General features: G+C 47.7%; 1 protein-coding gene across 4 annotated transcripts in view; it reads right to left on the bottom strand.

Moving 5' to 3' along the window:
* The window catches only part of Zwilch (zwilch kinetochore protein), a 217,576-nt gene that overhangs the window by 159,775 nt on the left and 43,101 nt on the right, over positions 1–14,700 (bottom strand). For 2 of the 4 annotated variants that reach the window (XM_077628063.1, XM_077628065.1), the window contains exon 1: positions 5,552–6,462. The exons of the other annotated variants lie outside the window; for them this stretch is intronic. In XM_077628063.1, coding sequence (XP_077484189.1) covers positions 5,552–6,460 — 909 coding nt within the window. In that variant the 5' untranslated portion in view covers positions 6,461–6,462. Of the gene's footprint in view, positions 1–5,551; positions 6,463–14,700 lie in introns of those variants that run through there. 4 annotated transcript variants of the gene reach the window in all.

Below are 14,700 nucleotides of genomic sequence, written 5' to 3'. Positions count from 1 at the left end.
TCACCTCATGAGAATTTCACTCAGTGGGAGGATGGGCGCATGAAAATTGGTGAGGACAAGGGAGGAAAGACATGTAGAGGTGAGGGTGAGCAAGAGGCAGTGTCTGAGAGCGAGAGTGGTGGCCCGAAACAGGCTAATGTTTTTTGTCTATGCATCCTGTTATGAATTCCCATTTTAAAGCACTACTTCTTAGGGTGAAGGGGAAGGCGTAGTTTCTGCAGTCTGGAGGTACACAAGACGAACCCGAAAGGTGGGAAGCCGCGATGTACTACAGAGCTGATGCTGAAAAAACGCGCTCTTCTCCCTCAAAAAGCCTACTTTTAAAAACTGTTTAAAGTAACACCCTTCATAGCGCGCTAACAAGGGGCCTGGCCGTCAGCCCAGAGTCTGCGAGATGATCAGAGTGTAGAGTAAAACATGTAAAAATCATACCTAGGAAGGCTGTTCAATTCCCAAGTGCTAAGCCTTGTTTCACGGAACGAAATCCAAAATCAGCTCAGTGAGGTTTCAAAGAACTGGCTGTGGCGCAAAAAATGCTTTCACAAAATTCCACTGTCAAATCAAAGCCTGTTGATGACGTGGGTGTGGAATTTTATATTCACACTGTGAGTAGTTCAGTAAAGTCGTATCTTCTTTCTAATTTCTATTCTCGCTGCAATTTCAGTATATAGGAAAGCGGTGCCACAATGTGGTGGGCAAAGCCAACAACTTTGTAGCCTTACCATGGAAATAAAGCAGCAGCTTAACCATCTTGCTCTGAATCATTGCTCGCTCTGTTCTGCATTGTACGATGTGCTAAAATAGAAAATCTTGTACTGCTCTCCAAATAACAGGAATATCTCTTGGTTTATTACTGTCCCTGGTGAGGCCTGTGGCCATGTTATCGTGCGCCTGATATTATGAACCAGATTTCTTGCAGGCATGGTAGGGAATCGATACTCAGTGTTTGGATAATGCGTAGACGTGGGATAAAAAAAATCATGCCACGGTAGGCAGCTTGCTCACAATCCGGTGGGCAGCTTGTGATGGCGTCACAACGTCACGTGACCAAGGTGGCCCACGTGCTTGAAGCAGGCTTCACACAGACAACCGCTTTTCCGTGTAGCGTAAGCGCTAAGGCACTACAATGGCAACCACCGGAATCGTTCACTACAGACTCTGGGAGATAGTGATTACTATTATTCAGCCCAGATGCTGAATTTTAGCGACCAGTTTTATTTTAAAGTGGCCTGAATAATGTTTCATTTTAAGCGACAGCATAATAGCCTCACTGCAGCGGAAAGCAGGGGAAGACACTTAAGAAATAAACTTCATAGCTGGGGGAGCGGGATCCGAATCTGCAGTGTCACTAAAAATCAGTTCCGCTGGCCGCTGCTTCAGACCACTATGCCATCGCCACAGCTTTTATTTAAGCATGGTATTTATCACATTAAAAATGTATTCTATTTACATGAACTAAATAATTTACAAAGCATTTAGGAAATGACAGGAAACACATCGCAAAAAGATAGTGCCCAGAGTACTAGACGCGAGGCAAGGCTGGGCATTTCACCAAGAGTGAGTGCCACTCTGGTTAAAAGTAGGTCGGTTCATACCCTTCCCTCAGATGAGCAATCAGTTGGGCGAAATCTTAACGTCTTGCCTGAACGAACTGGCATGCTCTCAAGGTGTTGTTGCAATGCCGTCATCTTCGTCATATACCCGCATTCACGCGTGTTAAACTGCCAGTCTCTCACGCTGTAGTTTGAAAGTGTGGTCTTCATCACCATCCATCCGTGCACATGGAAGCGTCATCAGACGAGTATGCAGCAAACCTCATGAAATGGCGGGATATAAAAAGCACTGAAATTCAGAAGACCCAGTTCTATTGCAATGTCATCGGGTGATGGTAATTAAGCAACCTACAAACATTCCTTGTTCTGAGTCTATTCTGTGCTTAGCACTTAATGTAATTGTTGTGGTAAATGCTACTGCACTGTTTTCTAAATATTCAGGGCGTGCATAAGTTTTTGTACTGTACGCAGACACAACGCACTGACTCATTTCAGAAGTGCATATAGATAACAATGGAATGTTATATGTGTAGGGAGCCCGTATACATGCAGTGCGTGCCAGAAGTTAAGGCAGAGTGATATTTTAGTTTAATATGTAGTGGCTGGCTTGTTGGTTAGTTACACGTATTGACTACAGCGTGGTCGAAACAGAGACAAAGATTGACACAAACACAGGCACTGACTGACAACATCGTTTAAACTGGCTTATATAGGCCCAGTCCCGTGACAATAGGAAAACAACAACTCACAATCTCGTGGCACAATTATCTCGTTGGCCCGTAACCTTCCCTCCAGTCATTGGCATGCTCACGGGGGCTTAGAAAGATGAGCTCTTTTTGCTCAGGTGTACGGATTTCCAAGTGGAAATAAGCCAATCCTCCCGTACGCCTCGGCACACTTTAAACTAGTAAAGAGAGCCTTATTTCAGGAGCACCCTTGTAAAATCATGCAAGCACCTACCGGAAGACGCTTTTCAGAAGCAAGCGCATCGCCTTCGGGTACCCAGTGCATCTTCCGATTGCTGTAGCTGGAAGCATGCTTGAATCAAAGAAGAAATCTAGTGAAGGTGACTGTTGAAGGAAGGTATCGGTGATACCTTACCTATTTCAAAAAGATTGGCAACAGAACTGGAGTTCATGTTGTTTTTTCGGCCCCAAAGAAATTGCATCAGTTTCGTAAAAAGGTTAACTCTGACATAGCTAGAAAGACAGACTGAGTGATAAAGCATAGTCCGCGTCTGGTAAGCTGTTAAAAAGATGTTTATTCAGTCCCCCTGTCATGTGGTAATATATATATTGGCCAGACAAGGCTACAGGAACATCATAGGAATCTAAAAGATGTTAACTCAGGTGAACTAAGCAAACACTGCAACCAATGTAAAAACTGCACACCTGCCTTTGAAAGAATGGCCGTTCTGCGCAAGTGCCGCGACAATACCACCACAAGGGTGATAGTAGAAGCTCAGGCAATATCAAGATTCTCTGATAAATATGTCAGCAAGCCATCAGTAAACCTGAGCAAAAAAGAGCTCATCTTTCCAAGCGCCCATGAGCATGCCAATGACTGGAGGGAAGGTTAGGGGCCAACGAGATAATTGTGCCACGGGGACGCGAGTTGTTTTCCTGTGTTGTCACTGGATTGGGCTTATATAAGCCAGTTCAAGGCAATAAACGGTGTTGTTAGTCAGCGCCTGTGTTTGTGTCAATCTTTCTTGTCCGTGTTCCAACCAAGCTGTAGTCGTCAATATGATATTTTATGGCTCAACTCGTAACTGTCTCAGTTTTGTTTCACGTATTAGCTCAAACAACACACACACGTACACGCACAACAATATAAGCATCTAGCCTCTCATCCAATAGTGCCTTGATGGCTTGTCTTGCAAGTTCATTACTTAGTAATATCGTCACAAGTTGCCGACTGTTAGTGAGGGTGAGGGAGATCAGGTAGGGCCAGAAAATTTTCCCAAGGGAGGATGAGGGTGAGGAAGGCTGGACAACTTTTCAAAAAGAGGCCAGGGGATGGCCATGGATTCGAAATTGAGGGTGAGGGAGAAAAGGTAAAAATGCAGGCATTTGCCCACCTCTGCAAGAGACCATGTTAGAGAAATTCGTTAGAAGCTATGGGTTGTTGGTAAGCCAAGAAAACTTCATGGTAAAGACAAAGTGGCCCTGACATATGACAAACTAATTGTAAATGGAGAAGCTTTCGTGTGGGATGATGTTATACTCTGGAAGTAACTAAATTAAATAAGAAATGACCAGTCTTAAGTATTAGAAAGCCTAAAAATTCAGTGTTCTTAATAAACTGCCAAAGTATTAAGAGCAAAATTGATGACTTCTATGGCCTGCTCCAGATGTTTAATCCAGACATGGTTTTGCCACAGAACCCTGGCTAGATGACAGCGAAGTATTTCCTTCAGGTTTTTAGAAAAGATCCTAGCTAAAGAATTCTTGGATTGTACTGCAAATGACAGTGATTACGAATCAGTTTGGTGCAGGCTCACCACTCCCGCTAAAGGAACCGTCCACCAAGTGCACGTTATCCCTTCACTTGACACGTTGGCTTCGCTTCCAGATGATCGCATTGTGTTAGCAGGAGACTTTCCAAACTTAACCGGGGTGACAGCATGGAACTTGTTCAGCATTTTTTGATATGGTTTGCAAATACGGTTTTGACCAATACGTTATCAATGCTACACGTGGAAATAACACCCTAGATCTAATATTTTGCAATGACCCGAATGTTGTTCATGACGTTTGTGTTTTATCTGGAATCAATGATCATAAAATTGTAACCGCAATGCTTACTCCGCCACAACTAATTCCTCCTACCATGGAATTCTGAAGGCTTATGACTACTCCAGGGCAAATTATAATAAAGTCAGTCTGGGTTTACAGGCAGTTTTTCAGGCTTTTACAAGACAATCATTCTGTTGACTTTTTTTAAAAGCTTGCAGTCATCACTGACCGAAAAACATGTTCCTTTCAAATACATCTCAGACAAACCAAAAGTAGACAAACCCTGGATGACCTATCAGGTTAAATGGAAGATAAAACAAAAGACCCGTGCTTCTCAAAAATACAAAAAGAATCCTTCAAGCAAACTTGAGCGTCATCTACAAGAGCTACAATCAGCCTATATCGTTACCGCCAAGGATATTTATTTCTCCAAACTTGCTGAATCTATTAACACTAATCCCAAGGCATTTTGGAGCTACACTTTTTGGGCTAGTTGGTATTCTTGATTCAAGCTCATAGTTTTTCACACAGCCAAAGAAGGAAGAGAAGGACGAACACGGCGCTGTGTTCATCCTTTTTTTCTTCCTTTTTCTTTTCTTTGGCTGTGTGCCGTTGCGCTGGAAAGCTACGAAATTGAATCAAGAGCTACCTAAAAAAGAAATGCAAGGAGAGAACAGGTATTCCGAGTATTCTTCATGACGGAATTCAGGTATCTGAGAACAATGCCAAAGCTGACAGTTTTAACAATTACTTTAAATCAGATACTTTTCCCAGCACTACTTCCAGTGTACAAAACGTAATGCCTTCAATCACAATTGAGGGTATCAGAAAGTGTCTAAACTCCATTAATGAAACCAAAGCAACTGGTCCAGATGGATTCTCTCCTAGGGCACTCAAAGCCAGTTCTTTCAGTGTATCTCAATACTTACAAATAATTTTCTGCAAAGCACTCAAAAACTGCCTAATACCCGAAGACATGAAAAAAGCTTATGTCATACCAGTTTTTAAAAGCGGTTCCAAATTCTCTGTAAACAACTATAGACCTATCTCATTGTGTTCCATATGTCCTAAAGTGTTTGAGCACACACTATACAGCAATACACCGTATAAACGCGTGTAAGGGCAGCACTTTTTTTCCCAGATTCGGGGGAAAATTTTGGGGTGCGGCCCATACACGCGATTTTCGAATTTTTTTTTTTCAAGTGAAAGCAAACCAATCTGGAATGCGCGGCATTTATTTACCGTTCAGGCATCACTCACAGAGTCTTCAGACTCCGAGCTGGTGCTGTGTTCAGGTAAATGTTCAGCCCACAGAAAGTCGTCTTCGGTCCCGTCTAAACTGCTTGATATTCCGGTCACTTTGAAACTCCGGGTTACAATGTCGGTCGACACGAAATTCCACGCGGACAAAATCCATCCAAGCACAGTCGCGAGCACTGCCCTCTTAAGCCGCCCTGTAGGCGTCTCGTCGTGATTGCCATTGGCCATCATTTCCGAATACTGCCTTCGAAATTCAACCTTAAAAGGCCGATTGACGCTTACATCCAGGGGTTGCAGCATGCCGGTGAAGCCGCCCGGTATCACGGCCATGTCTGTGCGGATACCGCGCAGGCGTTCCCTAACCCTACCCGTCAAGTGACCGCGGAAGCTGTCCAAGACGAGGAGCGATCGTCGGGCCAGCATGGCGCCTGGGCGTTTCTCCCAAACGCTTTTTACCCAGCCGAGCACAAGCTCATCGTCCATCCAGCCCTTTTCTTGGGCACAAACTACAATTCCCTTGGGGAAAACGCCTTTCGGAATCGTTTTTCTTTTCAGGATGACATAGGGGGGCAGCTTCCACCCGTCCGCGGTGACGCACAGCATAACGGTAAACCGTTGGCGCTCCGCGCCGGTTGTCCGCACGAAAACACTCTTCTTTCCTTTCAGTTCAACTGTGCAGCGCTCGGGACAGTCGAACCACACGGGGGTCTGGTCGGTGTTCGCTATCTGCGAAAATATATAGTTCTGCTCCCGACGCAGACCGATGACATACTTCTGAAAGCTGAGCACCTTGTCGGTGTAGTCGGGGGGAGGGCAGCCGCTGGCACAGCGTGGTCCTTTGCCGAAATGATAGGCCCTTCGCTGGGGGCCATCGACAGCCATTCCGCCTCCTTCAAGGTTGGCGTTCATCTCCAGTGGAGCCCTGTCTTAGGGGATCTCGCCTTGAGCTGTCGTGCAGTGTGGACGTGCATCGCATGGGCTCCGCAGATTTTTACTTCCCCGGACCTTCTCAACCCACAAGGCCCCCAGATTTTGGCAGGAGCTTAGAGGAAACACAAGCTGGACCACTGGGACACCGAATTCAAGACGGTGGGACCAATTTTTGGTTTTTTACCGGAGTTGGAAGATTCCAGGTGGCCGAGCGGGCGCTAGGCCTAACGAGGCTTAGCTCGACTATGGGCGCTGGCGGGCACCCCGGCTCGCTCCGAGGCGACGATGCAGCCCGGTACGGGTCCCCGCCCCACGAATTACCCTAGTTTTGAACCGACAACGAGCAGACCAGCCCAGAATTTATTGGAAGCCCAGGAAATGGACGAGGACTACCTCGACGCCACCAACTCCGAGAACTCGGCAGACGGAGAAATCGAGGATGCCGCCATGCGAGAACAGCAACAAGACGCCCCAAGGCAAGACGAGGCAAATTGGGAATTGGCCCTGTCCAAACGCCAAAAGAAACGCCAATGGAAGAACGAATGAAACACTCTCGGGAATTTTCCACCGACCGCTCAAGGTGACCTCGGCGAAAAAACCACAGCCAATGCTCCGTCGGCAGCTGGTGCGACAGCTGACACTACTTCGAACAGCGACGGGAAGGGAGCGCCGCGGCGGCCTAGGCCGAGGCTGCCACCACTCCCCAAAGATGATTTCAAGATCATTCTGCGACCGAAGGGACTTGCAGTCAAGTCGCTCCAGACTCACCAAGTAGCCCGCGCCGTAGCGGTAGCATGCAACCACGAATGTAAAGGAGAAGATCTGATCATCAGGCTTCGCACCGGTTCCAACATCATAATAGTGAGCACGGCAAGCAAGATGGCCGCCCAACACGTGAGACGCATTTCCAGTCTCACTTTGGGGGAAAGCTCATACGAAGTAAATGCTTACGTGGCAGCCCCGGAAGACACTCGCCGCGGTGTGATACACGGAATGGACCCCGGGACATCACCGGAAGAATTTAAAGCCAACCTACGAGTGCGCACTCAAGGAGTTAAAATCCACAGCGCTCGAATGCTAGGGCAATCCAAGTCGGCCGTCATCACCTTCGACGGTCCCATAGTCCCGAAGCAAGTCATGTAGCATACCTGCCCCACGCGGCAGGTATGCTACATCTGCTGTCAACAAGGCCATCGGTCAGACGTGTGCCCGAATCCAGAAGCCAAGGCGTGCAAGCAATGCGGCACGCAACATCCAGCGGAGGGCCACCAATGCACACCCAAATGCTTGATCTGCGGCGGCAGCCACGTCAACGGAGCCAAGGAGTGCAAGGACAAACTGAAGAAGACTAGAGAACTGCGCAACAACCACGGCGGCAGCAGCCACGACGGCAGACGACGCAGTCGGGACGACCGCGGAAAGAATCCACGTTGGTTCAGCTCTGAGGGGGAGACCTAGCGGAGCCGTTTGAGATCCCGGGCGTCACGGAGCCGGTCGAGGAGCCGTTCACGGTCCTTCCCGCCCCTGGTGCCTCTGGTTGGCCAGCAACAACAGCAGCAAAAGCAAAGAAATCCGCAAGGAACACCGAAGTCAAGGTGAGCTGAGGAGCAGGAAATCCTTGGTTTGCTTCGCACTCAGGTGGGGAAGCTAAACAGAACACAAATACAAACAACAATAATGCGCCCAAGCAGCAGGAGGACGCGAACAAAGTTATCACAGCCCTAAGACGCGAACTAGAGCTCGCCCGTGTCAGACAGAGCGAGCTAGAACGCCAGGTAGCCGAGCTCACGAAGGCAGTTGGGGAACAGAGACCAAACAGCCCTCGGCAGCCCCAACCCGAGCAAATCCAGCTGCCACCCTCGCCGCAAGCAGGCAATGAGAATTTCAACAACTTCAAAGCTGAAATGCAGCAGATGATGCAGCAGATGATGCAACAGATGCAGCTGCAAATTATAGAGATACGGAGCTCAATCCGCAAGCAAAAATTCACTGAGAATATTAGAGAGAAGGCATATCACCGTCCCGCGCTGGCGGCCCTCGCCAACACGACAACAACCAACACGGAAGCTTAAACATGGCCAACAAAACCTTAAGCAAACAAGAAAACCTAGAAATTTGGCAATGGAACTGCAGAGGCTATAGGAGGAAGCAAGACCTACTTCAACAGTACATTCACACACAGCAAACGCCACCCGACATTATAGAGCTTCAGGAAACGGGCATCAAACCCTAGGAGGATACACGTGCTACGAAACCCAGGAAAAAGGAAGGACAGCAATCCTAGTCAACAAAGCGATCATAGCCATAAGCCACGACAGGATAGCTGAAACGGACGTAGAGCATGTGATTATAGAAATTATTCCACAGAAACAGAGGAAAAGGGGCAGGATTTTCATCGTTAATACCTACAGGCCGCCGAAACAGAGGGAAGCCAAATTCCAAGAGCTTTTTCAAGGCGCCAGCAAACTGGCAAAAGGCAACACGCTAGTCGTCTTAGGCGATTTTAATGCCCGGGATAAAAGCTGGGGATACAAGAATTTCAATGTTAAAGGAAAGACATTAGCGGAAGCGGCAGAATAATAATAATAATTGTTTTTTTGGGAAAGGAAATGGTGCAGTATCTGTCTCATATATCCTTGGACACCTGAACTGCGCCGTATGGGAAGGGATAAGGGAGGGACTGAAAGAAGAAAGGAAGAAATATGGGCTCCGGAATAATTTCGACCACCTGGGGATCTTTAACATGCACTGACATCGCACAGCACACGGGCGCCTTAGCATTTTTCCTCTATAAAAACGCAGCCGCCGCGGTCGGATTCGAACCCGGGAACTCCGGATCAGTAGTCGAGCGCCCTAACCACTGAGCCACCGCGGCGGGTTGGCAGAAACTGCAGGCTACAATTTACTCACAGACCCAGAGACTCCGACCAGAATAGGCAACAGTGTCAGTACCGACACCTGCCCGGACCTCACCTTCATTAAGGGTCTGGGACAGGCGCAATGGGAAAACCTGATGGAAAATCTGGGGAGTGACCACTACATAATCAAAACCCAAGTGGCCTCCGACCGACTAAAGCGGCAACTAGGCACGGCTAAAATCACAGACTGGAAAGCCTTTAGAGAAGCATGCGACGAACACCTCATCAAAGGAGGGATTCAGTCGATTGAAGAATGGGGAAACATACTCAAGCAAAGGCAAAATGAGCACACCAAAGAGATCAAGAGAACAACACAGACACCCGAAGTAGACGCCAGGCTCCTTAGGCTATGGGAAGCCAGATGTGGTCTAATCAAGAGGTGGAAGAAACAAACACAACAGGAAGCTCAAACTTAAAATACCAGAAATTACAACGAAAGCAGAGTACGCAGTACAGTTGGCGAAAACGAACTGGCAGCAATTCAGTGACTCCCTCAACGGAACTCTGAGCACAGCTAGGACATGGCATATCCTGAAAGCGCTCATCGATCCGACCAAAACCAAAGCAGAAAACAATAAAGCAATATACAGATTAATCCACCAGTTCGAAGGAACCGATGAGGAACTCCTGGACAAAGTGCGCATCAAGTGCTTCGGGGACACAAACCCGAGAACCTATGTAAGAGATTATCGGGGGAAAGAAAATCCAAACCTAGATAGACCCATTACACGAGAAGTCTATGCAGCAATTCGAAGCGCAACTAGGAATACGGCAGCGGGTGCGGACAAAATCAACAACGCACTCATCCGCAACCTCAGTGACGAGCTAGTCGCAGAATTAACCGATTTCCTCAACAAGCACTGGGCAGCGGAGACCGTTCCCGAGGATTGGAAGCATGCAGAGGTGGTTATGATTCCAAAACCGGGTAAAAAGCTACAAATCGAAAACCTAAGACCCATCTCCCTCACATCATGCCTCGGCAAGCTGTACGAGAGAGTGGTAATATTAAAGCTACAACAATACATGAAGGATCACGAACTCTATCCCCACAGTATGTTCGGATTCAGGGTGAAGGTGTCGACCCAAGACGTACTTCTACAAATCAAAGAAGGAGTTCTAAGTAACGTCCCTAGGGACGGAGAGAACGTAATAATGGCACTGGATATCAAAGGAGCTTTTGACAACGTAAACCACGAAGCCATCCTGACAGGCCTGGACGACCTGAACTGCGGCAGAAGGGTCTTCGGTTACGTCAAAGCTTTCCTCTCAGATAGAACAGCGACGATAGGGCTGGGAGAACTCCGCTCGGAGAAGTTCCACACCCCTAACAAGGGAACTCCCCAGGGCTCGGTCATCTCACCTACGCTTTTTAACGTTGCAATGATCAGCCTTGCAAAACAACTTAAGGAAGTCGAAGGAATACACCATGCCATGTATGCCGACGACATCACCATCTGGACAAATACGGGCTCACTAAAAGAAAAGGAAGAAAGACTACAGGAGGCCGCGACCTGCGTAGAGAACTACGTAAAAGCGAGAGGTCTAGCATGCTCCACCGAAAAATCAGAACTGCTCAGAGTCTGGAGAGGGAAACAAAACCGCACAGTCCCGAACAGCGATGAGCTTAGGCTCAACGTCTACCTAGAGGGAAAACCCATACCAGAGAAAACTCTCATAAGAATCTTGGGCATGTGGATACAATCAAACCAACGGTGTACACATGCACTTGCTCTACTCAAAGCTTCCACCCTACAAGTTGCCCGCATGATCACGCGCGTCTCCCATAAACGCTCGGGCATGCGAGAGGACACGCTAAAGCTGGTCAGGAGCCTGGTGATCAGCCGGGTCACCTACAGTCTTCCATACTACAACCCAATCAAAAGCGAAATCCAACAGATTGATGCGATTATACGCAAAGCATACAAAACAGCACTCCATCTACCGCAATGCACATCCACAGAGAAGCTTTTAGCACTAGGTCTTCATAACAACTTTGAAGAACTGAGAGAGGCACAACACGTTGCCCAGTTGCAGAGACTACAGCAGACTCCGTCTGGCAGGGAGCTTCTGCAGAAGTTGGGATGCAACGAACAAATACAAGAAATCCAGCGAACCGCGACTATCCCGGACGGCATACGAGGCACAATTAGAGTGACCCCCATCCCCAAGAACATGGACCCCAACCTACACGAAGAACGCAGAAAGGCGAGAGCCGAGTACATCCAAAAATCACTAGCCCGGCAGACAACAACGGTGTATGTGGACGCAGCCACATACCCCAGAAGGATGGGACAAAACAACCCCAACGCGGTAGCGGCTGTGATAAACTCGGACATGGGGGAAATCATCAGCGAGTCGCTACGGAACTGCACGGTAGTCGAGGCTGAAGTGGTGGCCGTCGCTCTAGCGGCAGCGGAGGGCTACCGGACTAAGCGATCCTTAACAATACTAACCGACTCTCAAACGGCATGCCGAAACTTCATGTTAGGCAGAATAGGTCACAGAGCGCTCCGCATACTCCGCTCTGGGGACAGACCCAAAAAAAGCACAGAAGAACCAATAAAACATACGATGGTATGGACGCCGGGACACGCGGGAGTGGAAGGCAACCAAGCGGTCGACAGGGTAGCTCGAGGGTACAGTTTCTACCGAGCTCCCTCCACAAGCGACCTCGAGGAAGCCGAACCTGTCCCTAGAGATTAATCGGCAATCTTAAACCACTACAAGGGCTGCAGGAAACGGTGCCCGCACCACATAAATCTCTCTCCAGGGAAGACGCCGTCGCCTGGAGGCTGCTACAGACGGGCTCATACCCGAATCTAAATACACTCAACAAAATACAACCCACACAATACACAGACAAATGCCCATGGTGCCATGAAACACCCACGCTTTATCACATAACGTGGGCCTGCCAGAAAATAGAGGTGGCACCAAAAATACCAAACCCGAGTGCGGAGCAATGGGAAGGAATGCTCTCCAGCGACCGTCAGGACGTCCAACTTGGGCTAATCCGGCGAGCACAGCTGGCAGCGGCATCCAGCGGAGCCCTGGACTAGGGGCAGACGACCATTGCTAAGACGGACGACACACCCGACTCCGCCAAATTGCTCACCAAGTCTCTAGAGCTCAATAAACGTTTTCCTTCCTTCCCTTCCTCTTCAGAAATCTTCGTACCCAGCCGGCACTAGCCTTGAAGTCCTCGTGCGGTACGCTTTTAGCACGCGCCAAGGCTTGTGCCCTCACGCGTAGCATGTCCGTTGTCAACGCGTAGCCGTTGTTCCGCACTCCCATTGAATAGCATAGCAGCTCTTCTTCTAGCTCAGGAAATTTGCATGGCTTACCTCGGAAAGCGCGCTTTTTGGAGCTGTTATTCTTCAACGCATCCCTTTGTCCGCACCACTGTCGGACAGTTCTCGTCCACGTCAAATTTTCTGCCCGCGGCACGCTTGCCGTGTTCGAGAGCGAACTCCACTACTTTCAGTTTAAAGCCCGCCGTGTAGCTGTTGAGGTGCTTGCCCATCGTGCAACAGTGACAATGCTCGGAGGCAGTTCATGAAAAAGTGAAGAACGACAGCGCACGAGAGCAACAACTATGCCGAACGACCACGCTAACACAACCACCAACAAACGCATGCTTTGACAGCCAGAACAAAACAAAGTTAGACCTGGCGATACCGATGCCGATACGGATAGCGGAAGTACAGTAGCAGAAGCTCGCGGCAGAAGAAAAGATGATGATGATGACCCGCGGCCTCGGTCGCCATCCATGGGCGGCACTAAGGCGGCACCTCGAAGCTCCTGTGCGCATGTATTTCGAAGGCTATTCTTGCGTGTTTCCTGGAAAGTTTGGGTGCGGCCCTTACACGGATTTTTTTTTTAAATATTTCCTTTGGGAATACGGGGTGCGGCCCTTACACGGGTGCGGCCCTTACACGCGTTTATATGGTAATTAGGCACTTAGAACAAAGCAAATTTTTCTTTCCCAACCAGCATGGTTTTCGCAAAGGCGTATCCTGCACCACTCAGCTGGTTGAACTTTTACATGAGCTGGCGGATACGGCTGAAAAAAGGTTCTGTACCGATGCAATTTTTCTCGACAATTGCAAAGCGTTTGATTCTGTCTCGTATGAACTGTTCAAGTACAAAATGAGAACTCTTAACTTGGATAATAAAGTGATCAAAGCAACTGAAGACTACCTGAGCGACAGAGTACAATGTGTGGTAGTTGGAGACGAAAATTCTAGTTTTGATAAGTCACTTCAGGAGTGCCGCAAGGCTCGGTGCACCACTCTTCTTGATCTATATAAATGATATCCCTTCAAAAATTTCTTCTTCACAAATAAGACTATTCACAGACGACTGCGTTGCTTACAGACCAATCCGTAACCAACATGATGTAGATGCCCTCCAACAGGACCTGAACAGCATAGCATTCTGGTGCCAAACCTGGCAACTTGGCCTGAATACCAATTAATGTTATCAAGTAACTTTTACTAATACCATACTCAGTACAGCAAATGAAGTTAAATATCTAGGAGTTATACTAACTGCTGATCTGTCCTTTTCAAATCGTATTGACAAGACTGCCAAAAAAGCTGGGAAAATGCTCAACCTACTCATACAGACCCTTGGGACTGCTCCTTATATTCTTAAAACTACAGCATACAGGTCACTGGTAATGCCACAATTGGAATATGCGTCCGCAGTCTGGGGTCCACACCAGCGTTACCTGATTGATAAATTATAAGCAGTACAAACAAAACAGTGCAGCCAGATTTATATCAAGGCAGTACTGCAGACATATCAGCATAACTCAGATAAAGAAACACATCCAACTGGAACTGCTACAGATAAGGCGCCAGCAGCATAGACTCAAACTTCTGCACTCAATATACATCGACACGACAGGCATTGATAAGGAAAAGTACCTCAAAACACCCCACTATGTTTCTAACAGGACAGACCACAATCTTAAAATACGGGAAATTACGTGCAAAACGAACTACAAAAAGTACTCATTTTTTCCACATACTATTTCTGACTGAAACAAGTTGCCAGCTGAAGTTGTGAGCGTACATCGAGATGCATTTTAACGGCTAATCAATGATTTGTGATTTTACTGCTCTTTCAAACCATTATTTGTTGACCGAATGCACTGTTGCTCCTTTTGTATATTTTTGTTTAATTTATCTTGATACATTACTCCTTTGTCCCCCCGCCCTGCTTTTTTGTTCTTTCTCTCATGTGAGTTTTTTTTTTTTTAACTGCCCGTCACTTTAATGTTGTACCCCCTCCCCT

This window comes from Amblyomma americanum, chromosome 6, assembly GCF_052857255.1.
Source record: "Amblyomma americanum isolate KBUSLIRL-KWMA chromosome 6, ASM5285725v1, whole genome shotgun sequence".
Classification (NCBI taxonomy): domain Eukaryota; kingdom Metazoa; phylum Arthropoda; class Arachnida; order Ixodida; family Ixodidae; genus Amblyomma; species Amblyomma americanum.
The sequence above is the reverse complement of the archived record's forward strand: the minus strand, read 5'-3'. Positions and strand labels throughout refer to the sequence as shown.